The 27,387-nt window shown below is 41.5% G+C and overlaps 1 protein-coding gene across 1 annotated transcript in view; it reads left to right on the top strand.

Moving 5' to 3' along the window:
• csmd3b (CUB and Sushi multiple domains 3b) overlaps nt 1–27,387 on the top strand; it is a 2,186,187-nt gene that overhangs the window by 2,094,948 nt on the left and 63,852 nt on the right. Inside the window, exon 57 of the mRNA XM_059983996.1 lies at nt 8,524–8,706. Within this exon, the coding sequence (XP_059839979.1) occupies nt 8,524–8,706 (183 nt within the window). The remainder of the gene's footprint in view (nt 1–8,523; nt 8,707–27,387) is intronic.

Here is a 27,387-nt window from a genome sequence, read left to right as displayed (position 1 = left end):
AGATCGTAGGTTGATGAGTTGTAACATGATGAAGAAGATCCTGAGAGGCAGGATTTATGAATATTTGGAGAGGTATGATATGATTAAGAATAGTCAGCAAGGCTTTGTTAAAGGCAGGTCGTGCCTTGAGCTTGATTGAATTTTTTGAGGATGTGATTAAACACATCGATTAAGATAGTGCAGTAGATGTAGCATATATGGATTTCAGCAAGGCATTTGACAAGGTACCCCATGCAAGGCCTATTGAGAAAGTAAGGGCGCATGGGATCCAAAGGGACATTACTTTGTGGATCCAGAACTGGTTTGCCCACAGAAGGCAAAGAGTGGTTATAGATGGGTCATATTCTGCATGGATATCAGCCACCAGTGGAGTGCCTCAGGGATCTGTTCTGGGACCCTAATTTTTATAAATGACCTGGATGAGGAAGTGGAGGGATGGGTTAGTAAATTTGCTGGTGACATAAAGGTTGGAGGTGTTGTGGATAGTGTGGAGGGCTGTCAGATGTTACAGTGGAACATCGATAGGATGCAAAACTGGGCTGAGAAGTGGCAGATGGTGTTCAACCCAGATAAGTGTGAGGTGGTTCATTTTGGTAGGTCAAATATGATGGCAGAATATAGTATTAATAGTAAGACTCTTGTCAGTGTGGAGGATCTGAGGGATCTTGGGGTCTGAGTCCATAGGACACTCAAAGCTGCTGTGCAGGTTGACCCTGTGGTTAAGAAGACACACGGTGCATTAGCCTTCATCAATCGTGGGATTGAGTTTAAGAGCCAAAATGTAATGTTGCAGCTATATAGACGCTGGTCAGACTCCACTTGGAGTACTGTGCTCAGTTCTGGTCACCTTTCTACAGGAAGGATGTGGAAACCATAGAAAGGGTGCAGAGGAGATTTACAAGGATGTTGCCTGGATTGTGGAGCATGCCAGGTTGAGTGAACTCGGCCTTTTTTTCTTGGAGTGATGGAGGATGAGAGGTGACCTGATAGATGTGTATAAGATGATGAGAGGCATTGATCATGTGGATAGTCAGAGGCTTTTTCCCAGGGCTGAAATGACACAAGAGGACACAGTGCTTGGAAGAAAGTACAGAGAAGATGTCAGGGGTAAGTTTTTTTTCCATAGAGAGTGGTGAATGCGTGGAATGGGCTGCCTGCGACAGTGCTGGTGGCACATGTGATAGGGTCTTTTAAGAGACTCCTGGACAGGTACATGGAGCTCAGAAAAAAGCAGAGGGCTATGGGTAACTCTCGGTAATTTCTAAGGTAAACACAGGTTCAGCACAGCTTTGTGGGCCGAAGGGCCTGTATTGTGCTCTAGGTTTTCTATGTTTCTATCGTAATGAGGTAGGTTGAGAGCGCAATAATAATTTCTTTGTATTAGGAACAATTTAATAGTCCTAGAACAGTGGAGTTGAAGCTGTTCTTGAGCCTAGTGGTATGTCCATTTAAGCTTTTGGATCTTCGGCCTAACAGGAGAAGGAAGAGGAGAGAATGTCTAGGGTGGGTGGAGTCTTTGATGATGAGGCAACAAGAAGTACAGACAGAGTCAATAGAGGGGAGGTTTGTTCCCATGATGTGCTGGGCTATGTCCACAACTCTTCGGTTTCTTGGTGTCGTGTGTAGTGCAGTTGCCAAGCAAAGCCATTACGCATCAAGATAGGATGCTGTCTTTGGTGCATCAATAAAATTTCGTAAGGGTCCCTAAGGCATGGGAAAATTTCTTATGGCTCCTGGGAAAGTAGAGTCCTCGGTGCAATTACTTGGCTCTGGAATCTGTGTGGTTCACAAATAGCTCAAAATAAGGGCCCATGGTAATGTATTGGCATGGATTAGCTAACAGTTAGGAAGCACTGAGTAGGATAAAATGTTCACATACTTTGACCATTGAGATACCACCAGGTTGAATTGGGATTACATCGCTCACAGTTGGAGGAAGAAAGCGATTGCACAGCAACAAAATCTGCAGATGACACTAAAATAGGTGAGAAGGCAAGTTGAGAGGAAGATACAGTTTATAGAGACTTCATGATGTGTTTGTGAAGGAAGTTGGCAAGTGTGATATTGGGGAAAATGTGATATTTTTCATTTTTGGAAGTAAAAATAAAAGAGCAGAGTATAATTTAAAATAGAGAAAATCCTCAGAAAGCCACAGTCAAAGTGACTTAAGGGTCCTAATATACGTAACTAGGTGGCAGGGTGGAGATGTGTCTCACCAAGGGAGATGTAAGGCCTTCCTTCTCTGTGCTCACCCTTGGGCAAGATGTAGCAGTTGCTTAGCCTCACGATCAGGGTCACATGAAGCCATGAGTAGGTGGTGACTGGTTGTACAAGCATCCGGTACATATCACATCCTTGGTATGCGTCCAGGCAGACGATCTCTGAAGAGTATTGATAATGGCTGGTGTTGCCCATCTTGTAAAGACACTGCCCAGAAGAAGGCAATGGCAAACCACTTGTACAGAAAGATTTGACAAGAACAATCATTGATATGAGACTTCATCACACAACACAGCACAGAATGATGAAGATGTATGTAACACAGAAAAATAGCACACAATTGCAGAATATAATAGGGAAGAATAATGGAATGTTGACTCTTATTTTAAATATAAAAGTACTTGGTAAAAGTGATTTTATAAAAGTATAGAAGTATTGCAGCAGTGATAGAAGGAAGGGTTTGGAGGACTGAATGGGGGCAACTAAGACTAGCAGGTGGTCAGTAATTGGACCGAAGGGCCTCTTTCTGTGCTATATTATTCTATCACTCTATGACCAAAGGTGAAATTCTACTCTCTATTGCCACCTTCTACAAGCAGAGCTGCCAGAAGAAAGCAACAACCATCAACAAGGATTCCCACCATCTAGGCCATGCACTCTTCTTGCAGCTACCATCTTGAAGAAGGTACAGGAGCCTCTAGCCCTACACCACCAGATTCAGGAACATTTATTACCCTTCAACCATCAGGCTGTTAAACCAGCATGGATAACCTCACTCACCTCAACAATGAACTGATTCCACAACCTATGGACTCACTTTCAAGGACTCTACAACTCGTTCTCAGTATTATTTATATTTTTATTAGTAGTTTATTTTGTATGTGCGCACTTTGTTTTCCTTTGCATATTGGTCTTTGGTCTTTGTGTGTAATTTTTGTTTGTTCTGTTCTGAATGCCTGAAAGAAAATGAATCTCAGAGTAGTGTATGAAGTCATATACGTACTTTGATCATGAATTGACTTTGAACTATGAACCTTCATCCAATCCATTGAAAGCTTAATTGTGAGTTGTTTACCTGACATTTCTGCTGAGATGCTACTGAAAGAACAGAGTCTGCTTTCATGTGACAGTGGTTTCAGTGTCTTTACTTCAGCATTTCACAGCAAAATCAAACTGACAGGCAAAAATAAGAATTATCATGTATCCTATTTTGAACAAATGGAAATAACATCTGAATGTCACTACTAACTCTTAAATACATATATTTCCTTTGAAGTTTTTTTAGAGGAGATAACGGCTTAAAGCTTCAGGTTCAGATTCCTGGAGACAGTTTGACTTGCTTTGTTTACACATGCATGGTGAAGGGAAGAAGTGATTTTGGCAGCCTCCTTTGTGAGTTTATTTACAGGCATTAACTTATTTTATATGAGATTTACTCCACCAATGTTCGACTCCAGCAAACAATTATAATGAAAAAGACACGGCATACATATAGTTTCACTAAATTTGTAATTTATGTGTTAAGAATGATGCAAAGCAAGTTATTTAACTGAAGGGAAATTGTTAGTGCAAATGGATTTCTGATTAATCTGGCCTGAATACTTAAAAACATGTTAAAGACAATTCAGATCATATTATCAATATATCATATAATCATAATCAATTCATGTAAGTCGTGAATTTATGTAGTATATTAATAGTAGTAGTAGTAGTAGTCATCATGATGATAGTAGAGTGATCACTCGAGTCGAGTGTGATGTCCTCCTCAGGGGTTGTCTATTTGTGGGACATCAGGTGACTGTAGAGCCCATATTCTGACGCAGTGTGGACAAAAGAAATAGGTGGCTGTGGTTCATGGTTGGGTCTTTCAGTTGCTCAGATTCACTTTCCTCAACTACTGCTTCTTCTCTGTGGAAGTTGTTTTCATGTAGTGTGTCTTCCTCGTGAACATAATTCCTCAAACTACATCGATATTATATTAGTACACTTCCCTGAAATATTAAAAAGAGGTTTTGAACCAGAGTGGTAGCAGTAATGCTATCAGCAATGTGCATAAGTGAGATTGATAAATATACTTAGTATCCTTGCCTTGGCTGAGTAACATCTCACACAAAGTTCTTTTCTTCCAAATAAATTTTACAATACTGTGCAAAAGTCATAGGCACAATATATAGCTATGGTGACTAAGACTTTTGCACAGTACTGTAGAATTTTATGTATTGCACTGTTCTGCAGCCGCAATTAACAAAACTAATTTCATGGTATTTGTGAGTAATGATAAACCTGATTCTGAGATGGGTCTCTATTGTGGACCGAGAGCGGGAAGAGGACAGGGAGAGGGGAATCGTGGTTGGGAAGGGAGAGGAGAGGGAACAGGAAGAGACCATAAGACATAGGAGCAGAATTAGGCCACTCAGCCCATCGAGTCTGCTCTGCCTTTCCATCATGGCTGATCCCAGCTCCCACTCCACCCCATACACCTGCCTTCTCACTATATCCTTTGATGCCCTGACCAATCAGAAAACTACCAACTTTCTTCTTAAATATACTCATGGACTTGGCCTTCACCGCAGTCTATGGCAGAGCATTCCACAGGTTTACTACTCTGGCAAAAAAGCTTCTTCCTTACCTCTATTCTAAAAGGTCATTCCTCAATTTTGAGGGTGTGCCCTCTAGTTCTGGATACCCCCACCATAGGAAACATCCTCTCTGCATCCCCCCTATCTAGTCCTTTCAACATTTGGTGATCCAGTGAGACATTCTGTAATAATCAGTAAACCAATTGTTTGGAATCAAATGACCTTGCCTGGTGTCTCAGGGCTGGGTATATCTGCCTTCATGCCACCTCCACCCCTGGCACTCCTCCTCTGCCACCTGTCTCACATCCCTCCCACATTGCTCTGCCCTCACCATTCCCAACATCCTTTGTTCCCGCCAGGTTTACAAACTAGCTCTCTGCTCCACATTGATAAATACAGTAAATACAGTACAGTACAAAAGTCTTAGGCACCCTGGAGCCTAAAATTTTTGCACAGTCCTACATTTATTGATTTGTGTGCATCCAGTGCTCTCAGTGTAGCCCCGATGCAGGTTAGTGGATCACAATGTCGAGCACCTTCACCCGGTACCAGCCAGCATCTTCTGAAGATCAGCCATTTTAATTCCATTTTCCATTTTCATATTGACCCGTCGTCCACGGCCTCCTCTTAAGCTGAGGCTAGACACAAATTCAAGTCAAAGCTGAATTTATTGTCAGTTGAACAAGTACCTGCATGTACAGGTGATATGAAAGATTTATTTGCAGCAGCATCATGGGGATATTACATCATTTTAGCAGTAGTCACAAGAAAGAACATAAATTGATCATAAAATATTTACATTGAACTTAATCATACACAAATATTTACAAGAAAAACACAATTAGAACAAAAAAGACATGATTTTAGAATGAGTTGGTCAAAATGGTCAGTGTTACTAAATTAGGTTTCTGTTGGTTGCATCAGGAGAAGTGTATTTGAAAGGAAGTAGCTGTTCTTGAACCAGATGGTGTGGGACTTCAAGCTCATGTTGTTGATGTTAGTTGCGAGAAGATGTCGTGGCTCAGATGGTGGGGTTCTTTGATGATAGATGTTGCCTTTTTGAGGCATTCTGCCTGAATAGTCTTAAACCAGATGGCATGAACATTGACTTCTTTAACTTCCAGTAGCCACTCCCATCTGCCCCTGTATTTTCCCTATCCCATCGACACCATCACCCCATCTCTTCTCCTCTCTGCCCTCTAAATCTGCCCATTAGCCATTTGTTCCTCATTCTGGTTCTCCTCATCACCTCCTCCACTTTATTCCATGGTGTACTGTTCTCTCCTACCATCTCCTAGTTTCTCCAGGCCTTTGTCACTTCCACCTATCTCCTCCTAGCTTCTTACATCATTCCCACTCTCCCTTTCACTCTGTTGCCTCTTACCCTCACCCCTCTCTCTGGATCCGCCTATTACCTGCCAGCTCTTGCTTCACCCCTTCCTCCACCTGCTTAAATGGGCTATCTCCCCTCTTTCTTTCTTTCTTTCTTTCTTTCTTTCTTTCTTTCTTTCTTTCTTTCTTGTCCTGACGAAGGGCCTTATCTCAAAATGTTGGCAGTCCTCTTCCCTCCATAGAAACTGCTCAATCTGCTGAGTTCCTCCAGTATTTTCAAAGATCAAAGTAAATTTTATTATCAAAGTGCATATATGTCACCATGTACAACCCTGAGATTCATTTTCTTCTGGGCATACTCAATAGATCTATGGAATAATAATAATATAACAGAATAATATAGATAATTTTCTGTAATAACTATAATGAAAGACTGCCCAATGAGGGCTTTCAATCAAAGGGCGGAAGATTGCAAACTGTGCAAGTACAAAAGTAAGAAACAATAATAATAAGTAACTAAGCATTAAATATCGAGAGCAGATGATGAAAAGTCTTTGAAAGTGCTTCCATGGTTATGGGAACATTTCAATGATAAGACAAGTGTGTGTTTTGTGTTGGAAATGCTATGGATTTCCAGCATTTACGGAATCCCTCATGTCTTCCAAATAATGTCACCCTCTGAAAGTTCAAAATGAGAATGGAAATAATTAGCTATATGTTGTATGCAATCTGTGTTTAATTCATTTTCGTTCTTTATTTTCAGCGGAGGTAACTGTTAATTGTTTCAAAAAGTTGTTCTTTTTGTATGATATTTTAGATCTTAATGACTCACTTTTGAGGACTCTACAAGTCATGTTCTCAGTATTAATTATTTATTATTTAGTTATTGTTGTTACTAGTTTTTTTGTATTTGCACAAGTTGGCTTCTCAGCACATTTGGATGTTCGTTAGTCTTCGTAGTTTTTCGCAACATACACAAAATGCTGGAAGAACTCAGCATGTCAGGTAGCATCTATGGAAATGAATAAACAATCGAGGTTTTGAGCTGAGACCCTTCAGCAGCACTGGAAAGGAATGGGGAAGGTGCCAGAATAAAAAGATGGGGGGGGGCAGGGGAAGGTGCTAGGTGAAGCCAGGTGGGTGAAAAAGGTAAAAGGCTGGAGAGGAAGGAATCTGATAGGAGAGGAGAGTGGACCGTGGGAGAAACAGAAGGAGGAAGGGCACCAGGGGAGCTGATAGGCAAGTGAGAAGATGTAAGAGATCAAACTGAGGAACAGGAAAAGAGGGAAAAAAAAAAATTTTTAACCTAAAGGAGAAATTGATACTCATGCCATCAGTTGGAGGCTACCCAGATGGAATATAAGGTATTACTCCTCCTCTCTGAGTGGGAAATTTTTCATTGATTCTAATGTATTTCTTTGTTCTACTGTAAATGCCTATAAGAAAACAAATTTCAGGGTTGTAGATGGTGACACATACTGTATGTACTTCGATATAAATTTACTTTAAACCTTGGGAATTTCCTTTGAACTTTAATGGGCCATTTACCCAGCAGAGCTTTGATGTGAAATTTGTTGCAGATTTTACACCAAGCACACTAACCTGACTTTTCAGGTAGGACTGTGCAAACTCACAAATGAAATAATTATGGCCATGATTTTATATCTAATCCTGAAACTAAGCCATCTACTCGATCTTTCCGAGGATCATAGGATCATGAAAATATTCTACAACCTCGAGACAAGACTATTGAATGGTGTTAGGTTTCTCTCATATAGAACATAACAATAATGTACAGGCCCTTTTGCCCACAATATTGTGCCCAACCTTTAACCTACTCTAAGATCAACCTAACTCTTCCCTCCTGCATAGCCCTCAATTTTTCTGTCATCCATCTGCCAATCTAAGAGTTTCTTAAATGCCCCTAATACATCTACCTCTATTACCACCCCTAGCAGGGCATTCTATACACTCACCATGATTTTTTTTAATAAGTTGCATATTTTGAAAAGATTGCTTTTAAACAAAATACATTTATGCAGTGTGAAAAAAGATGCATAATTGAAAGGGAGTTAAAATCCACCATGAGGAAGATATAATGTCAGAATTGACATAACCATAAAACTCTAGCTACAGAGGATCAATTTTAGGCAATAATTGCTATGTGTTTTCAACCAATTCCAGAACAGAGATACATTGTTGTGTTACTGGATGTTAGCAGTATATGCATTGATAATTAATGAAAATGAACAGTAGTGAACACAATCTGTTAAGTTGATAGCTTAACATCCTTTGCCCTGATGCTAAATTTATAAATGTGTTACTTTCCTTTAGAGAATATTTTAATTCTTTTATAAAAATTTCTTAATCTTGATTTTATGTTATTTTACAGGGGATACAGTTGGAAAATGTGGTGATCCTGGCATTCCAGCACATGGTTCACGAGAGAAGAGTGAATTCCGGGTCAAGGGCGTTGTGCGCGTTTCTTGTCTCACAGGATACATTTTGCATGGCTCCGCTGAACGAGTTTGTCTTTCCAATAGCACCTGGTCGGGGAAGCAGCCAGAGTGCAAAGGTAAGGCAGATCCCTTTAATAAAGTTTTCCAAGTAGTTGTAGTCCTTTCCATGTTCTGAAAAGAGAAATATAAAACTGGTTACAAAGCAAGAAAGGGCATCAGCTTCCCAAAGAATCTACTCTTTCAGATAGGCTGGGCATTTCTCTTTGGAGCAAAGAAAAATGAGAGGCAACTTGATAAAGGTATTCAAGATAAGAGGAATAGATCGAGTGGATCTATGGTTATGGTGACGAGGCGGGGAAATGGGACTAAATGGGAGAATGGATCAGCTCATGATAAAATGGCGGAGCAGACTCAATGGGCCAAATGGCTGACCTGCTCCTTTGTCTTATGGATAGCCAGAGAGCTTTTCCTCCAGGCAGAAATGGCTAATACAAGAGGTGCAAGCTAATTGCCAAGCTTGGCTAACATCACAACATCAAACAAGTGGGAATAATTTTCAGATGATCGGAGGAAAGTATAGGGGGTAATTTCTTTGCACGGAGAGTGTTGAGTGAATGGAAAGCCCTGCCAGGGGTGGTGGTAGAGGCTAATACATTAGGGGCATTCAAGAAACACATGGACGATTGAAAAATGGAGGACTACTGTATGTAGGAGGGAAGGATTAGATTAGTCTTAAAGCAGGTTGAAAGGTCGATACAAATTGTGGGCCAAAGAGCCTGCACTGTGCTGCTGTGTTTTATGCTCTATGTTCTTAACTCATCCTATGATGAACTTTCAGACAATATTGCAATAATCCTTAATATGGTTTGATCCTAGGAAGGCAAGTTCAATGTGGGTATTCAAATAATTTTAAGAAGGAGACAGACCTTGTCAACAATTCTTGCTTCCCTTGTCTATCCAGCACTACTGCTTCAGGATAATTTGCAGCTGGCCAGCTTTCATTTGAGTCACAGTCAGTACTGCATCCTGGACATCAGGGGAAAAGTATCCCAGTCTTGTGACTTAATGTAAGGTCTGTTCCATAGCAAAGAGTCAAATAACTCAGCAGAGCCACAAAGGGTAGTGAACAACTGGAACATGCCCAAAACACAGAGGCTGAGTGAACTGAGAAAGCTCACTCATAGGTTTTTGTTAGCTCAGCTTATTAACGATTATGTTAACAGAGTGAATAAATGGAATTTAGTTACAAAGTCAAAGTCACAGTTGGTGTAGTTATTCACTGATTCTGTTGTGGTTAGTGTTCTATGGATTTACTGTAATTGCTCGCAAGACAATGAATATCAGGGTTGTAAATGGTGACATTTATGAACTTTGAGAATAAATTTACTTTGAACTTTGAACTTTTGAAGTGTGGAAATGACACCATATACTACCTTGAGATTTGCTTTTTATAGGCATTTACCAATATTGGATATATGGGTTATGACCAAAAGAAAAATGTCTGCAGTTGCTTGACACTTTAGTGCAAGGGTGGTTATCAAAAATTAAACCTACTAAAATTAGCAAAAATAGTGAAAAGAAAATTTCCAATATTTTTAAAAAGGTGCAGAATGCACAATAATAGCTGCATAAAGACTGTTACTCCTGACAATGCTGATCTCACTCTGCTACTGAGGGCGATGAGCTCTGTTTATTAGGCTCCAAGACATATAACCTTTAATTCCCACGAAGTAAACTTAAGACTATACTTGAAATTAGAATATGATACAATCAACTTCATAGCTTTTTACCCAGTTTCACCTATCACTTGCCACCTTGTACTTCTTCCTTTCCCCACCCCCCCACCATCTTGCTCTGACTTCTCCCCTCACTTTCCAGTCCTGAAGAAGGGTTTCAGTCCAAACCATCAACCATTTACTCGTTTCCATAGATGCTGCCTGACCTATTGAATTCCTCCAGCATCTTGTTTGTGTTGCTTAGAATATGATGCACCCCACAATGTAGTTACAATCATATTAAAAAATAAAGAGAACTAACTATTTTAAGTACAGTATGCAAACAACATATAAATATTTACACCTCCCCTTAACTAAAGTAATGCAATAATCCGGTGTATGGCTGGAAAGGCACCACAAAGCCAACTCATTAGTACCTTTTATTAGAAGATGTTTTGGAAAATATTGAAGTGTGTGTAAATGGCCTAATTCAATGGGCCAAATGTCCTACTACAGCTCCTGCTCCTATTGCTGCTATATCTCATGGTCTTTAACTTGTTTACTGAGTGCTCTTCATCACAACAGGAAGGTAAAAATATACAACAGAGTTAATGAAACCAGGGCAAACAGTTTCTAATTATTGGTTAGAATAATCTATAAATACTGTTGTTCAGTTCTTAACTTGCTTCACGGAGAATTGCAAGAAAATTAATGAAAATTTAAGAACAATATTTGTAAAGAAGAAGCAGCTGTTTGGTTACTCTTTGATATTATTTTATGTGAAGAAGATATTTGGGTCAAGTTGTGCTGGCTGTGACCAGGAGCTTTAAAGTGAAGCATTGGTATTCTTCCACTCCTCCTTAAGACCCGAATTTATGTGGACCTGCCTTAAGACTTCAGCATGTTGGATGACAGGTGCTAGGGCATCTGTCACTGCACTCTGTTGCTGGACTGTGAGTCGAGCCTGGCCATTGCCAGGATTCCTAACATTACAGTACAATAGGGGATTAGCCTTCTCTGATCCACACTAGCCAGATCACTCAAAATGGTGCCTCTGATCTGGGGCTTAGGGAAGAAAGAGAGAGGAAATCTGCTTTACTTCAAGTTTCACATTTTTTAAATTCATATTGTTCTCATTTAAAGAAAAAGAAATGCCTGTTTAGTTATATACAACAAAGTTTTTAAGAGATAATAGTTTTCTTGCTCTTGATTTCCAGCCTTGAAATGTCTCTTAAAATCTGTGACATTTTACGAGCTTGTTACAAGCTCTCCCAGAATGGAAGCGTGAACTCCTGATTTTGATCCTGTCAAATACTAACTGGGAGAAGGGCCTCAGTGGTGGGGAAGGAGCATCAGGCTCTCAGTGCTGAAGCTCTAACTCGGCCTAAACCCAGTTCGATTTGGCTCATTCGCACTCCCACACTGAAATACTTCACCCGAAAACTACGTGACACAATTATTCCCGTCTCTTTTAAACACAAGAGTCTGTCTTGATGTTTACATCCTACAAATTAACATCATTCTGTTGAACCACTGTCTCCAAGTATAGCACTAACATGGAGTTCTAAAATCCTGATCTGTTTTAACAGATGTTATTTTACAGTTTTATATATTTGGGAAAGTGTTTGGGTGGGAGAAAATTGCAACTTTGTGTTGGACTGGGACTGAATTATACTTTTAAGAACTAATAATAGAGATTTGAATAAAGACAGAAGTGTCACTTCCCTAAGCAATACACACAAAATGCTGAAGGAACTCAGCAGGCTAGGCAGCCTCTATGGAAAAGAGTACAGTCAACTTTTTGGGCCGAAACCCTTCCGACGGAGTGGGGGAAAAATACTGAGGAGTAGGTTTAAAAGTTGGGGGCAGGGGAGAGAGAAACACAAGGTGATGGGTGAACCCTGGAGGGGGAGGGATGAAATAAAGAGCTGGGAAGTAAATTGGTGAAAGAGACAGAAGGCCATGGAAGAAAGAAAACTGGGGAGGAGTGTGGTGAACTACATATACCTGTTTGGACACGCCCCCTGCTGACTGCTCAAGCCCTTTGCCAGCTCTTCACTCTGTTCGGATATCCCTGCTATATCCACAGTGATAGAGGGTCCTCCTTTATGAGTGACGAGCTGCGCCGGTACCTGCTAGCTAGGGGCATTGCTACTAGTCGGACCACAAGTTATAATCCCCGGGTAAATGGACAGGTGGAGAGGGAGAATGCCACAGTGTGGCAAGGAGCACCATAGGGAGGCGATGGACAGGCAAGGAAATAAGATGAGAGGAAAAGGGAATGGGGGCATTACAGGATGCTCGAGAAATCGATGTTCATGCCATCAAGTTGGAGACTACCCAAGCGAAATATAAAGTGTCGTTCCTCCAACTCAGAGTGGCTTCATCACGGCAGTGGAGGATCGACATATCGGAATGGGAAGTGGAATTAAAATGGGTGGCCACTGGGAGATCTTTCTCTGGCAGATGGAGCGTAGATGCTTGGCGAAGTGGTCTCCCAGTCAATGTGGGGTCATACCGATATGACCCCAGCAGACACAGGTGAAGTGTCGCCTCACCTGGAAGGACTGCTTAGGGCCCTGATTGATGGTGAAGGAGGAGGTGTAGGGGCAGGTGCAGCACTTGTTCCACTTGCAAGGATAAGTGCCGGGGGGAGATCAATGGGGAGGGAGAAATGGACAAGGGAGTCACATAGAGAGCAATCTCTGCAGGAAGCAGAAAGTTGGGGGGGGGGGAGAGGGAAAGATGTGCTTGGTGGTGGGATCCTATTAGAGGTGGCAGAAGTTTCGGAGAATTAAGTGCTGGATGTGGAGGCTGGTGGGGTGGTAAGTGAGGACAAGAGGAACCCTATCACAGGTAGGTGGCGGGAGGATGGGGTAGGAGCAGACGTGCGTGAAATGGAAGAGATGCATTTGAGGACAGCATTGATGGTGGAGGAGGGGAAGCCCCTTTCTTTGAAAAAGGAAGACATCTCCTTCATTCTAGAATGAAAAGATTCATCCTGAGAGCACATGTGATGGAGACAGAGGAATTGAGAGAAGGGGATGGTGTTTTTGCAACAGGCTGTAAAGAGGTATAGTTCAGTTAGCTGTCAGAGTCCATTGGTTTATAATAGACATAGGTGGATAAGCTGTCTCTGGAGATAGAGACAGTGAGATCGAGAAGGGGAGGGATGTGTCAGAAATGGACCAGGTAAATTTGAGGGCAGGGTGTAAGTTGGAGGTAAAGTGGATGGGTCACTTTTAGATTTAGTTATGTGAGCTAGCAATTTGGTTATTTAATCTTTGCTACTTTATATTATGTTTAATTAATTAACTTGACATGAGCTAAGAATAGTGAATAAAATTCTGTTCGTCGGAATGATAAGAAATTAGAAGTCATTTGTATTTCAAGTGCAGAGACTTTCATCGGTTAACTATGCCAATCCCTTTAAAAAGAACACGGGAAAGCTGCAAGGATTACAATTTCTCAGTAACTCACGATGAGGATGCCCTCAGGTTGGAGGAGTAACACCTCATATCCCATCTGGGTGGCCTCCAACCCATTGGTATCATTATCAATTTCTCTATCTTCTGGTAATTTCTACTCCCTCTCCCTGTTCTCTTTTTCAGTTCCCCATGCTTGTTCACCTCTTACCCCTTCTCTTACCCTCATCTGCCTCTAACACCTCCCACTGGTGCCCCTGCTTATTCCCTTTCTGCCATGGTCCACTCTTCCATGCTATCCTATCAGGTTCCTTCTTCAGCCTTTAATTCAAGCACCCAGCTTCTCACTTCATTCCCCTGCCCCCAGTCACCACCTTCCCCTCTCACCTGCTTTCGCCTATCCCTTGCCAGTTGTATTCCTTCCCATCCCCCCCACCTTTTTCAAAGTTCAAGTAAGTTTATTATCAAAGTACATATATGCCACCACATACAACCCTGACACAAACCAGGTAACACACACAAAATGCTGGAAGAGCTCCACAGGCCAGGCAGTATCAATGGAAAAAGAGTACAGTCGATGTTTTGGGCCGAGACCCGAAACTTCAACGGTACTTTTTTCCATAGATGCTGTCTTGCCTGCTGAATTCCTCCAGCATTTTGTATGTGTTACATACGCAACCCTGAGATTCATTTTGAAATCCTAGCTGGCATCTTGAAATGCACCTGTTTAATCCACTTGTTTTGGATATGAAAGAAATGGACAAGGCAGATTCTGTTGCTCAGCAATGCCTAACTGAGAAATTATTTATTATGGAAATGGACTGCCATTTGCAGGTGCCATCAAAAGGTGTCAAGTGTTTTCAGGACATTTCAAAGCATCTTTACGAACAGGAATCCATTAAACCTTAACAATAGTACAAGAAAGTCTCCAATAATATATCAAAGAATGTGGGGAACATCTTAAGTACTTCATGACATTACCAAATACTTTACTTTTGACTTGGAGTGACTTGTAATGTAAGAGGCTTGATGTCTCTTTTATACACTGCAAGATTCCGCAGACTAACATGGTAATGATCAGACAGTCTGATCCTTCAGTGCTGGCTGAGAAATCAATATTTGGAGATATAGCACTGTAACAGGTCCTTCCAGCCTAATAAGCCTGCGCCGGCCAATTAACCTACTAACCCACAATCTTTGGAATGTGGGAGGCAACCAACGCGTTGGCGGGGAGAACATGCAAACTCCTCACAGACAGCAACAGGAGTTGAACTTGGGCCCCTGGTGCTGTAATAGTGTTACGCCAACTGCTATGGTACTGTACTGCCCTAATAATTTGGAAAGACATGATCGGCCCTTGGTTTCTAATGACATTTCTCACAATACTGTATTCTCTTAGTATCATAGCCGTGTGGGTTTTTAAACATTTTTTGCTGTTGCCTATGATGCTTAAAAACTTGAGTTTGTAGGCAAGAATCCTAACCTGAGCTCCAGCTAATACCTACATAATTACAACACCAAATTACACAGCTACTGAAGTTTTAAAGCTTTAATTAAGATTTGAACTGCGGATAAGCAGAGCATTGACTGTGCCTTAAATACTTTCCCAGTTGAACCATGCCAAAGATTTCATTGCAAGCACTTCCACTTCAGTCAGTCCATTGTACTTAGCCATTACACTTTGCGTAGTTTGGACAAAACAGAACTGACAGGATGCTTTGTCTCATGGAACATGAGGCAGAAACTGAGTGGAGCTTCAAGCAGTGCAGTAAGCCATTGCTCCCATAGTAACCGTAAAGCATCCAATAATTTAGCAGTCTGAATTACTTCAGCAACCCACAAGGCAATTTGTTACCAATTACATCCTGAAAGGTGCCATCAGTATTCGCTTTAGTATATCCTTGGGTTATGTTCATTTAAAAAATGGCAACATTTTCACTGATTTTGAATTAACGGAGATGATACTTTGTCAAGTAGTGAGTTGTGGCCTTAAATCTGACCTACCGACAAAACTCAAGAGGAAATTATTTTGCCAGCTACTTTTATTATGAAGCGGCAGTAAAAATGAAAGATCATACAGGGGATACATTGGGCAGAAGATCCTTTACTTCCTGTCTTGTTGAAATTTACCCTTAATGAGTCATTGGAAATAAACTATAGGCCAGTGAGCCTGATATCAGTAGTGGGAAAGTCATTGGAAGGTATTCTAAAGATCTTGATATATGAATATTTGGGTAGACAGGGACTAATTCCGGATAGTCAGCGTGGCTTTGCGCATGATAAGTTGCATCTAACCAATCATATAGAGTTTTTCAAGGAAGTTACCAGGAAAGTGGATGAAAGCAAGGCAGTGGATGTTGTCTACATGGACTTTAGTAAGGCATTTGACAAGGTCCCGCATGGGAGGTTGGTCAAGAAAGTTCAATCCCTTGGATCCTGTGGGAGGCAAGTGCAGAAATTGGCAGAGCCCGAGCAGAGATGTTCAAATCATCCTTGGTGACAGGAGACTTACCAGGGGATTGGAGGATAGTCAATGTTGTTCTGCCATTTAAAAAGGGGCTAAACATAAGACAGGAAATTATAGGCCGGTGAGTCCGATATCAGTTGTGGGAAAGTTATTGGAAGGTATTCTAGAGGACCGGATACAAAAGTATTTGAATAGACATGGATTGACTGAGGATCATCAGCGTGGCTTTGTGCACGGTAGGTCATGGCTGGCAATCTTATTGAATTTTTGAGGAAGTTACCAGGAAAGTGGATGAAGGCAAGGCAGTGGATGCTGTCTACATGGACGTTAGTAAGGCCTTTGACAAAGTCCCGCATGGGAGGCTGGTAATAAAGGTTCAGTTGCTCGGCATTCAAGATGAGGTAGTAAATTGGATTAGACATCGGCTTTGTGGGAGAAACCAGAAAGTGTCAGTAAATGGTTCCCTCTCTGACTGGAGACCTGTTACTAGTGGAGTGTTACTGGGTCTGTTGTTGTTTGTCATCTATATCAATGATCTGGATGATAATGTGGTTAACTGGATCAGCAAATTTAGATCTGCTGATTACGATTGGGGTTGTAGTGTACAGTTAGGAAGACTATCAAACCTTACAGCAGGAAAAATGGCAGAAAAATGGCAGGTGGAATTTAATGTAGACAAGTGCAAGGTGTTGCACTTCAAAAGGACCAACCAGGGTAGGTCTTACACAGTGAACAGCAGGGCACTGAGAAGTGTGGTAAAACAAAGGGATCTTAGATTACAGGTCCATAATTCTTGAAAGTGGTGTCACAGGGTTGTAAAGAAAGCTTTTAGCCCATGAGCCTTCATACATCAACGTACTTAGTAAGGGATGCACATGCAAAATGCTGGAGGAACTCAGCAGGGCAGGCAGCATCTATGGACAAGAGTACAGTCGACGTTTCTGACCAAGACCTGCAGGAGATGAGATGTTATGTTGAAGTTGTATAATATGTTGCTGAGGCCTAATTTGGAGTATTGTGTGCAGTTTTGGTCACCTAACTACAGGAAAGATATAAGTAATGTCGAAAGAGTACAGAGAAAATTTATAAGGATGTTGCCAGTACTGGAGGACTTGAGTTATAAGGAAAGACTGAATAGGCCATTACTTTATTCCCTGAAAAGTCGAAGGTTGAGGGGAGATTTGATACAGGTATACAAAATTATGAGGGGTATAGATAGAATAAATGCAAGAAGTTTTTTTTTCCACTGAAGTTGGGTAGGACTACAACCAGAGATCAGAGGTTAAGGGTGGAAAGGGGAAAATTTGAATGGGAATATGAGGGGAAACTTCTTCACTCAGAAGCTTGTGAGAGTGTGGAATGAACTAGCACAAGTGGCACATAACAGCTCGATTTCAATGGTTAAGAGAAGTTTGGATAGGTACATAGATGGGAGGGGCATGGAGGAGTATGGTTCCGGTGTGGATCGATGGGAGTAGGCAGATTAAATGGATTAGATGCACAAAGGGGCCTGTTTCTGTGTCGTGCTTTTCTATGAATCTCTGACTATAAATTTTGAAGTAGAATTTAAGCACTGACTTGCTCATGTACAGTAGCCTCCCATTTAAGTGGCTGCTCTGGTTGAGTTTCAATTTAATAGATTCTCCAGAAATTCAGCAAAGGTCACACAGGCCACAGAATGTCAAAAACATTGCCTGGCACACTTACAGTGCAAACATAACACAAAATGCTGGAGGAGCTCGCCTAGTCAGGCAGTAGCAATGGAGAAGAATATACAGTTGATGTTTCAGGCTGACACCCTTCTCCAGAACAACACATACAAAGTGCTGGAGGAACTTAACAAGTCAGGCTGCATCGATGTGCGGGAATCAAAGCTAACGAAGGCTCTTGACCTGATATATCAACTGTTGATTCCTCTCCATAGATGCTGTCGTATCTGCTGAGTTTCTCCAGCATTTTGCATATGTTGCAGTGCACATTTTGTTTTCCATGTACAAACAAGCTGGATGAAATCAGCAGGTCGGGCAACATCCATTGAAATGAGCAGTCAACGTTTCGGGCCGAGACACAGATGCTGCCCGACCTGCTGAGTTCATCCAGCTTGTTTGTATGTGCTGATTTAACCACAGCATCTGCAGTGTACTTTGTGTTTGCTTTCCATTTGTCAACCCATGACTGAATGTTTCCGAGACAGTACTCCATCCATACATGAGGGGTTCATTTGTTGGGGATTTTTGACTGAATTGAATGCTGTACATTCATCAGTAATCCTACTTCTGACCTCATAATGCATCAAAGGTTATTGATGAAGCATTTGAAAGTGGTTGCTCCTAAAAATCTGCTCTGAAAATGTGAGGTATATTTACTGCCCTGGGCTATAGGCCTTTTTCTTTTCAGTAGGCTCAGCTTTCTGAGCATAGCAGCTGTGAGTTTCTAAAGATCAAAGTGTTGTTTTCCACATCAGTTAAACTTACACCCAGTATTCCTTGTTCAACTGCTTGTCGTGATCAGGCGCCAGTCTTTGGTTCTTAACGTAAGTGGCAAGCAATAATCAGTTTGAAGTTAATAAGGACAGTTTTGCAAACAAGCACTATCTACAGAGCCACAGATCTGACGGCCCAACAGCACCTATGCTAACGGTTCAAGAGGTGCAGTGCAAGACAATGGGTGAATGGAACAACTCTGCTGAATCTGCCTAAAGTGGAAATTCCTGGAGACCAAACATTGTAATTCCGATATGAGAAAATCTGCTGGAATCCAAGCAACACATGCAAAATACTCAGTGGGCCAGGCAGCATCTATGGAAAAGGGTAAAGAGTTAACATTTCGAGCCGAATTCCTTCACCAGGGCTGGAAAAAGGATGAGAAGTCAGAGCTAGATGGTGGTGGGAGGAGAGGAACAACTTCAAGGTGGTAGGTGATAGGTGAACCTAGAAGAGCAAGAGGGGTGCAGTAAAGAGCTAGGTTGATAGGTGGGAATGCTCCCACCCTCTCCTTCACCATCCACCATTTCCAACTTTCCTCTCCCAACTTACCTCCTTAGCTGCCCATCACTTCCCACTGGTGCTCCTCCTCCTTTTCTCTCTTCCACGGGCTTCGGTCCTCTCCTGTCAGATTCCCCCTTCTCCAGCCCTGTATCTCTTTCACCTAACAACTTGCCAGCTCTTTACTTTACACACCTACCCTCCTGTTTACACCTATCACCTTGTGCTTTTTCGTCCCCGAATCCTACCTTCTTACTCTGACTCCTCATCTTCTTCTCTCCAGTCCTGATGAAGGGTGTCGGATGGCCTGACTGTACTCTTTTCCATCGATGCTGTCTGGCCTGCTGAGTTCCTCCAGCATTTTGTGTGTGTTGCTTGGATTTCCAGCATCTGTAGATTTTCTCTTGTTTGTGATTGACCTGTGTGGCCACATTCAAGGAGCTAAAAACTTGGACTCCAAAATCTCTCTGTTCACCAGCATTGTTAAGGGCCTTGCCCTTAAAAGTATACTGTCACCTTGCATTTGCTCTACTGAGGAGCATCACTTCAGATTTATCTGGGTTAAATTCCATCTCTGTGCATAACAAAAGCTTCTGAACCAACATGGATAACTTTAATCACTACTCTTCTGAATTGATTTTACGACCTACAGACTCACTTACAAGGATTTTTTACAGCTCACAGTCTCAGTACTACTTTATAATTTGTCTTCTTTTACACATTAGCTGCTTGTCAGTCTGTTTATATATAGCTTTTTGTAAATTCTATTGTATTTCTTTTTTTCCTTAAAGCGCCTTCAAGCAGTATATGGTAGCATATAATGTACTAACTTCTACTTCACATCTTATGTTGGAAACAGAAAGAAGTGCAGGAATTGAACCTTCACTCTTAATCGAGAGGCATCTTAAATACACATTGGAAGAGACTGTCCCGGATCTAATCTGCTGCCTGCACTCGTATTACAAGGAGGGCCTTGTAACATGGAGGGCCAGACAAGTTGACCATCCTCCCCATGTCTGTAAACTAGTAGTGAATCTGTGGATTGCTCTGCCACAGACTGCAGTGGAGGCCAAGTCCATGGGTATATTTAAGGTGGAAATTGATAGTTTCCTGATCGGTAAGGGCATAAAAGGATATGGCAGGAAGGCAGGTGTATTGGTTTGAATGGGATCTGGATCAGCCATGATGGAATGATGAAGCAGACTAGGCCTCAAGAAATACATCCTGAAACTCAGGCCTCAGGGTACCCTGTTGGGTTTAGAATTTTTTTAATGTGCCTCATGTTCGGTGACATTTAAAAATTATTGAAACATACCTAACAGCTTTTTAAAAAGAATTTGAGGAATAAGCAATGCAAATAAAAGCAAAAGACAGAAACAATGCTCAGTTTCTCAGTGTTTCCCTATTCCACTACTGAAGGAGAAGGTCAGACACTCTCATATCATCTCTGACATCCACATTTCAAGGCAAAGTAACAGAATTCACAGAGCGGCTAACAAAGGAATGGCAACTGCATCTTCACTGAGTCACTAGCTAAATATAACTGCGATCTGCTCTATTGTACGTACTTGTGCTTTTCAAATTGAATACTTATTGAGGTTCTTTATTCCCACAGCTTTTGCCAGCCTTTCTCTCTTCCACCTTAAGCACTCCTTTGATTGTCAAAGTATTTCAAAGTGTTTGCTTTTCATTACACATCTGAGCAGCGTCATTCAATATAAATTTGTCTTACACCTTGTGCCTATCTCACCAAATGTGCTTGTCTGAAATTTCGTTATTGGCGGTAATGTGCCCTGCAGGTTTCCTTCAGAGATAGCGTTTGACCTCTTTGTCTTATACATCGTTGACTGCTGAATTATGCTGAAATCAATGGCACTGGAGCCAAGAATTTATTTCTCTAGTGATTAACATTTTCTGTAGAAGTTATGAGCAAACACCAGAACTAGATGAGCAATGCTGCTCTTGTCATCCCTTTTGCACTCTGTAAAGAAGAAATGCTTTGATCAAACTCTGAAAGCTTAGTGCTTTGCTTTTATGAAGTTGTTTTTGATTGATTGATAGCTTCCAATATCTTTTATTTCCTTTCCTCTTGCTTCACAGATTGACCTGAAGGGTGGTAATGTACTTTTAGAGTAACTGTTATATTCTTCTATAGCGGCAGAGTGGAGATACGCCTCTTCCAAAGGAGGTGTAGGGCACTCCTTCCCTCCACTAGCCTGCAAGTCACCCTTGGGCAATGTGTAGCACCTGCTTAGCCCCGCGATCAGGGTCACGTGAAGCCATTGCAGCAGGTGGTAGATGGTCCTATAAGTAGCTGGTGCTTACCCCAAGTCCTGATTATGCGACTATGACACCAGGCAGTCAATCTCTGAAGAGTATTGATAATCCCTGGGGTCACCTGTCTTCCATAAAAAAAAAAATTTCCAAGAACAATCATGGTCAAGATCATGTTCGGCCACATCATACGACACGGCACATAATGATGATGATGTTGCATTCTTCCAGTTTGGGATGTCTTCGTCAAAATGTTTGAAATTGTAATCATCAATTAATTTTATATCCCAGATGTCTGTTAGGTTATATTGTCCCTTGACACAAGAGATTCTGGCAGATGCTGGAAATCTGCAGCAATATGCTCAAAATGTTAGAAGATCTCAGCAGGTCTGACACCATCTTTGGTAGGAAATGAGCAGGTGATTTTTTGGGTCAAGACCCTTTATCAGAACACTGAAATATTGTCTGTTCATTTCCCTCCAGAGATGTTGCCTGACCTGCTGAGTTCCTCCGGCATTTTGTGTGTGTTGTTTTCCATCATTCCCACAATCCTGATTGAGAAGTTACAGAACCTGGGCCTCTGTACCTCTCTCTGCAACTGGATCCTTGAGTTCCTAACTGGAAGACCACAATCTGTGCGGATTGGTGATAACATATCCTCCTCACTGATGATCAACACTGGAGCACTGCAGGGGTGTGTGCTTAGCCCATTGCTCTACTCTCTCTATACCCATGACTGTGTAGCTAGGCAGAGCTCAAATACCATCTATAAATTTGATGACAATACAACCATTGTTGGTAGAATCTCAGTTGGTGATGAGAGGGCGTACAGGAGTGAGATATGCCGACTAATGGAGTGGTGCCGCAGCAACAACCTGACACTCAAAGTCAATAAGATGAAAGAACTGAATGTGCACTTCAGGAAGGGTAAGACAAAGGAACTAATCCTCATAGGGGGATCAGAAGTGGAGAGAGTGAGCAGCTTCAAGTTCCTGGGTGACAAGATCTTTGAGGATCTAACCTAGACTCCATATATTGATGCAGTTTGTAGAGATCGTAAAAAGCACCAAATGTCTTGGTATTCGCCTGACGGAGAACCTCACCTGGTCCCTCAACACCAGCTCCATAGCAAAGAAAGCCGAACAGCGTCTCTACTTTTTGCGAAGGCTGAGGGAAGTCCATCTCCCACCCCCCCATCCTCATCACATTCCACAGGGGTTGCATTGAGAGTGTCCTGAGCAACTGCATCACTGCCTGGTTCGGAAATTGCACCATCTCGGATCACAAGACCCTGCTGCGGATAATGAGGTCAGCTGAGAAGATCAACTGGGTCTCTCTTCCCGCCATCACGGACATTTACCCTACATGCTGCATCCGCAAAGGAAACAGCATTATGAAGGACCCCATGCACCCCTCATACAATCTGTTCTCCCTCCTGCCGTCTGGGAAAAGGCTCCGAAGCATTCGGGCTCTTACGACCAGACTATATAACAGTTTCTTCCCCCAAGCTATCAGACTCTTCAATACCCAAAGCCTGGACTGACACCTTGCCCTACTGTCCTGTTTATTATTTATTGTAATGCCTGCACTGTTTTTATGCACTTTATGCAGTCCAGTGCAGGTCTGTAGTCCAGTGTAGCTTTCTCCGTGTTTTTTTTTATTACGTAGTTCAGTGTAGTTTTTTGTACTGTGTCATGTAAACCATGGTCCTGAAAAACGTTGTCTCATTTTTACTATGTACTGTACCAGCAGTTATGGTCGAAATGACAATAGAAGTTGACTTGACTTGACTTGTAGTTATAAAGAAGGCAAGACAGTGGCTGTACTTTATGAGGAGTTTAAAGAGATTTGGCATGTCAAAAAAATACACTCAATAACCTTTATAATTGTACCGTGGCGAGCATTCTGACAGGCTGCATCACTGTCTGGTATGGAAGGGCTACTGCACAGGATCGAAAGAAGCTGAAGAAGGTTGTAAATCTAGTCACCTTCATCTTGGGTACTAGTCTACAAATTACCCAGGACATCTTCAGGGAGTAGTGTCTCAGAAAGGCAGTGTCCATTATTAAGGACCTCCAGCACCCAGGGCAAGCCCTTTTCTCACTGTTACCATCAGGTAGGAGGTACAGAAGCCTAAAGGCACACACTCAGCGATTGAAGAACCGTTTCTTCCCCTCTGCCACCTGATTCTTAAATGGAGATTGAATCTTTGGACACTACCTCACTTTTTAAAAAATATATAGTATTTCTGTTTTTGCACTTTTTAAAATATGTTCAATATACGTAACTGATTTATTTGTTTGATTATTCTTATTTTTTTCTGTCTGCTAGATTATGTATTGCATTGAACTGCTGCTGCTAAGTTAATGAATTTTACGTCACATATCGATGATAATAAACCTGATTCTGCTTCTCTAACTCTACCATTTCTCAGCATTAGATTTCATACACCAATTATCTGCCCAATCCATCACTCTGTTCATATCTCCTTGAAACCTACGACTATCCTCTCACAATTCACACTATCAATTACACATTTGGAGATGGTGTTGTGAATACCCTGCTGAATTATTTGCTGAGCATCTCATATTGGGTTCGACAGTTGAAGTTCTATTTAAAATGAATTATCGCAGCACCAAATTAGGTTTAAACCATTAGTAACGTAGTTAATAAAAAAACATTTAATTGTTGGGAAGATTAAATTGAAAGCAAAATATCATCCAGCATGTGATATAAAATGTGAGCATCATAAGTTATGAAGCAATTCTAACATCCGCAATGTTGCAACAGTTTTTCGATTGACAACCTACATCTTGTTGTTTAGAATACCTCAAGCTCAAAGTAAATTTATTATTTATTATCAAAGTACATGTGATTCATTTTCTTTGGGCATACAAGAATCTATGAAAGACCACAGCAACAAGGTGGATAATTAGTGTGCAAAAGACAACAAACTTTTCAAATAAAAAATATAGAAAAAAAGTAAGAATAATTATAGTAAATAAATAAGTTGTGGGTTTATTTAGTGATGGGGCAAGTGAAGTTGAGTGATGTTATGCCCACTGGATCAAGAGCCTGATGGTTCAGGGATAATATCTGTCCCTGAACCTGGTGGTGTGAGTCCTGAGGCTCCTGTACCTTCTTCCTGATGGCAGCAGTGAGAAGAGAGCATGTCCTGGATAGTGGGAGACCTCAATGATGGATGCTGCTTTCCTGCGACATCGCTTCATGTAGATGTGCTCAATGGTGTGAAGGACTTTATCCGTGAACAATTAAATATCCAATAAAAATATACACTTTGTTTTTACTAATGATCAATATTGATCAGGTTAATTTATCCTGGGTTGGGGGTGTGTTTTCAGCTTACAGTGAAGAAGATTTGGGACAGGACAGATACAACGAAAACCAAAAACCTGCAGCCTAGACCCTAGGGCATGTCTTCTGAAGACAGGAAGAGTGATCTAAAGATTTTCTCTTTGACTAGAAGGAGGATGAGAAGTGACTTGATAAAGGTTTACAAGATGGCAAATGGCATAGATAGAGTGGGTGGCCAGAGACATTTTCCCTGGGCAGAAATGGCTAATATAGTTGGGGGTGGGGTAGCATAATTTTAAGATGATTAGAGAAAAGTGTAACAGAGGTTATCAGATGAAATTTTTTTACACAGAAAATGGTCGATGCATGGAATATCCTGCAATAGGTGGTGATAGAGGTAAAGATGTTGGAGGCATTTTAGAAACTCTTAGAAAGGCTGATAGATAATGGAAAAAATGAGGGTTATGTAGAAAGGAAGGGTTAGATCTATCTTAGAGTAGGTTAAAAGGTCATCACAACTTTTTGGTTCAAAGGGCCTGTACTGGGCTGTCATGTTTTATGTTCTGAAATCATGCTCAAATATTTCAGTCATTATGGTAGTGAGGTGCCAGTGAGGGTAAGAATAGCATGCTCTGGAGGATGAACACGTGGCTGAGAAACTGGTGTAGGGGGCAGGGTTTCAGATTTCTAGATCATTGGGACCTCTTCTGGGGCAGGTGGGACCTGTACAAGAGAGACAGGTTACACCTGAACTACAAGGGGACCAATATCCTTGCAGGGAGGTTTGCTATTGCTATTGGTGAGGGTTTAAACTAGATTTGCAAGGGGATGGGAACCAGAGTGCCAGAGTAGATAGTGGAATGGGGGTAAAAATAAGGGATGTTAGTAGTTCATGCGAAGCCATAAATAGTAAGGTTGTGTGTGGTGGTCGCAATCTTCTGAGGTGTGTATATGTGGGAAAGGCAGATGAGCTGAGGGCCTGGATTGACAGGTGGAATTATGACATCATAGCCATTACTGAAACTTGGCTACAGGAGGGGCAGGACTGGCAGCTCAATGTTCCAAGGTTCCGATGTTTCAGACATGATAGTGGCAGAGGGATGAAGGGTGGTGGGGCGGTGGGGGGTGGCTTTGCTAGTCAGGGAAAATATTACAGCAGTGCTTCGGCAGGACAGATTAGAGGGCTTGTCTATTGAGGCCATATGGGTGGAGCTGAGAAACAGGAAAGGTATGACCACATTAAGAGGGTTGTATTATAGACCACCCAATAGTCAGCGAGAATTGGAGGAGCAAATCTGCAGAGAGATAACAGACAACAGCAGGAGACAGAAAGTTGTGATTGTAGAGGATTTTAATTTTCCACACATTGATACGGACTCCCATACAGTTAAAGGTCTAGATTGGTTAGAGTTTGTGAAATGTGTTCAGGAAAGTTTTCTAAATCAATATATAGATGGACCAACTAAGGAGGATGCAATATTAGATCTCCTATTAGGAAACAAGTTAGGACAGGTGATGGAAGTGTGTGTAGGGGAACACTTTGGTTCCAGTGATCATAACGTCATTAGTTTCAACTTGATCATGGATAAAGATAGATCTGGTCCTTGGGTTGAAGTTCTAAACTTGAAAAAGGCCAAATTTGAAGAAATGAGAAAGGATCTAAAAAGCGTAGATTGGGACAGGTTGTTCTCTGGCAAGGATGTGATTGGTAAGTGGCAGGCCTTCAAAGGAGAAATTTTGAGAGTGCAGAGTTTGTATGTTCCTGTCAGGGTTAAAGACAAAATGAATAAGAATAAGGAACCTTGGTTCTCGAGGGATATTGGAACTCTGATAAAGAAGAGAGAGATGTATTACATGTATAGGCAACAGGGAGGAAATAAGATGCTTGAGGAGTATAAAACAAGTAAGAAAATACTTAAGAAAGAAATCAGGAGGGTTAAAAGAAGACATGAGGTTCATTTGGCAGTCAGGGTGACGGATAATCCTAAGAGCTTCTACAGGTATGTTAAGAGCAAAAGGATAGTAAGGGGATAAAATTGGCCCTCTTGAAGATCAGAGTGGCCGGCTATGTATGGAACCAAAAGAAATGGGAGAGATATTAAATGTTTTTTTTTGCATCTGTATTTACTAAGGAAACTGGAATGGAGTCTATGGAAACAAGGCAAACAAGTAGGGAGATCATGGAACTTATACAGATTAAAGAGGAGGAGGTGCCTGCTGACTTGAGGCAAATCAGAGTGGATAAATCCCCAGGACCTGACAGGGTATTCCCTCAGACCTTGAAGGAGACTAGTGTTGAAATTGCAGGGGCCCTGGCAGAAATATTTAAGATGGGTCAGGTGCCGGAGGATTGGAGGATAGCTCATGAAGTTCTGTTGTTTAAAAAAGGCTCAAAAAGTAAGCCAGGAAATTATAGGCTGGTAAGTTTGACATCGGTAGTAGGTAAATTATTGGAAAGAATCCTAAGAAATAGGATCTACAAGTATTTGGATAGACAGGGACTTATTAGAAAAAGTCAGTATGGGTTTATGCGTGGTAGGTCATGTTTAAACAATCTATTAGAGTTTTTCGAGGAAGTTACCAGGAAAGTGGATGAAGGGAAGGCAGTGGATGTTGT

This window comes from Hypanus sabinus, chromosome 1, assembly GCF_030144855.1.
Source record: "Hypanus sabinus isolate sHypSab1 chromosome 1, sHypSab1.hap1, whole genome shotgun sequence".
In the NCBI taxonomy this organism is placed as follows: Eukaryota; Metazoa; Chordata; class Chondrichthyes; order Myliobatiformes; family Dasyatidae; genus Hypanus; species Hypanus sabinus.
The sequence above is the reverse complement of the archived record's forward strand: the minus strand, read 5'-3'. Positions and strand labels throughout refer to the sequence as shown.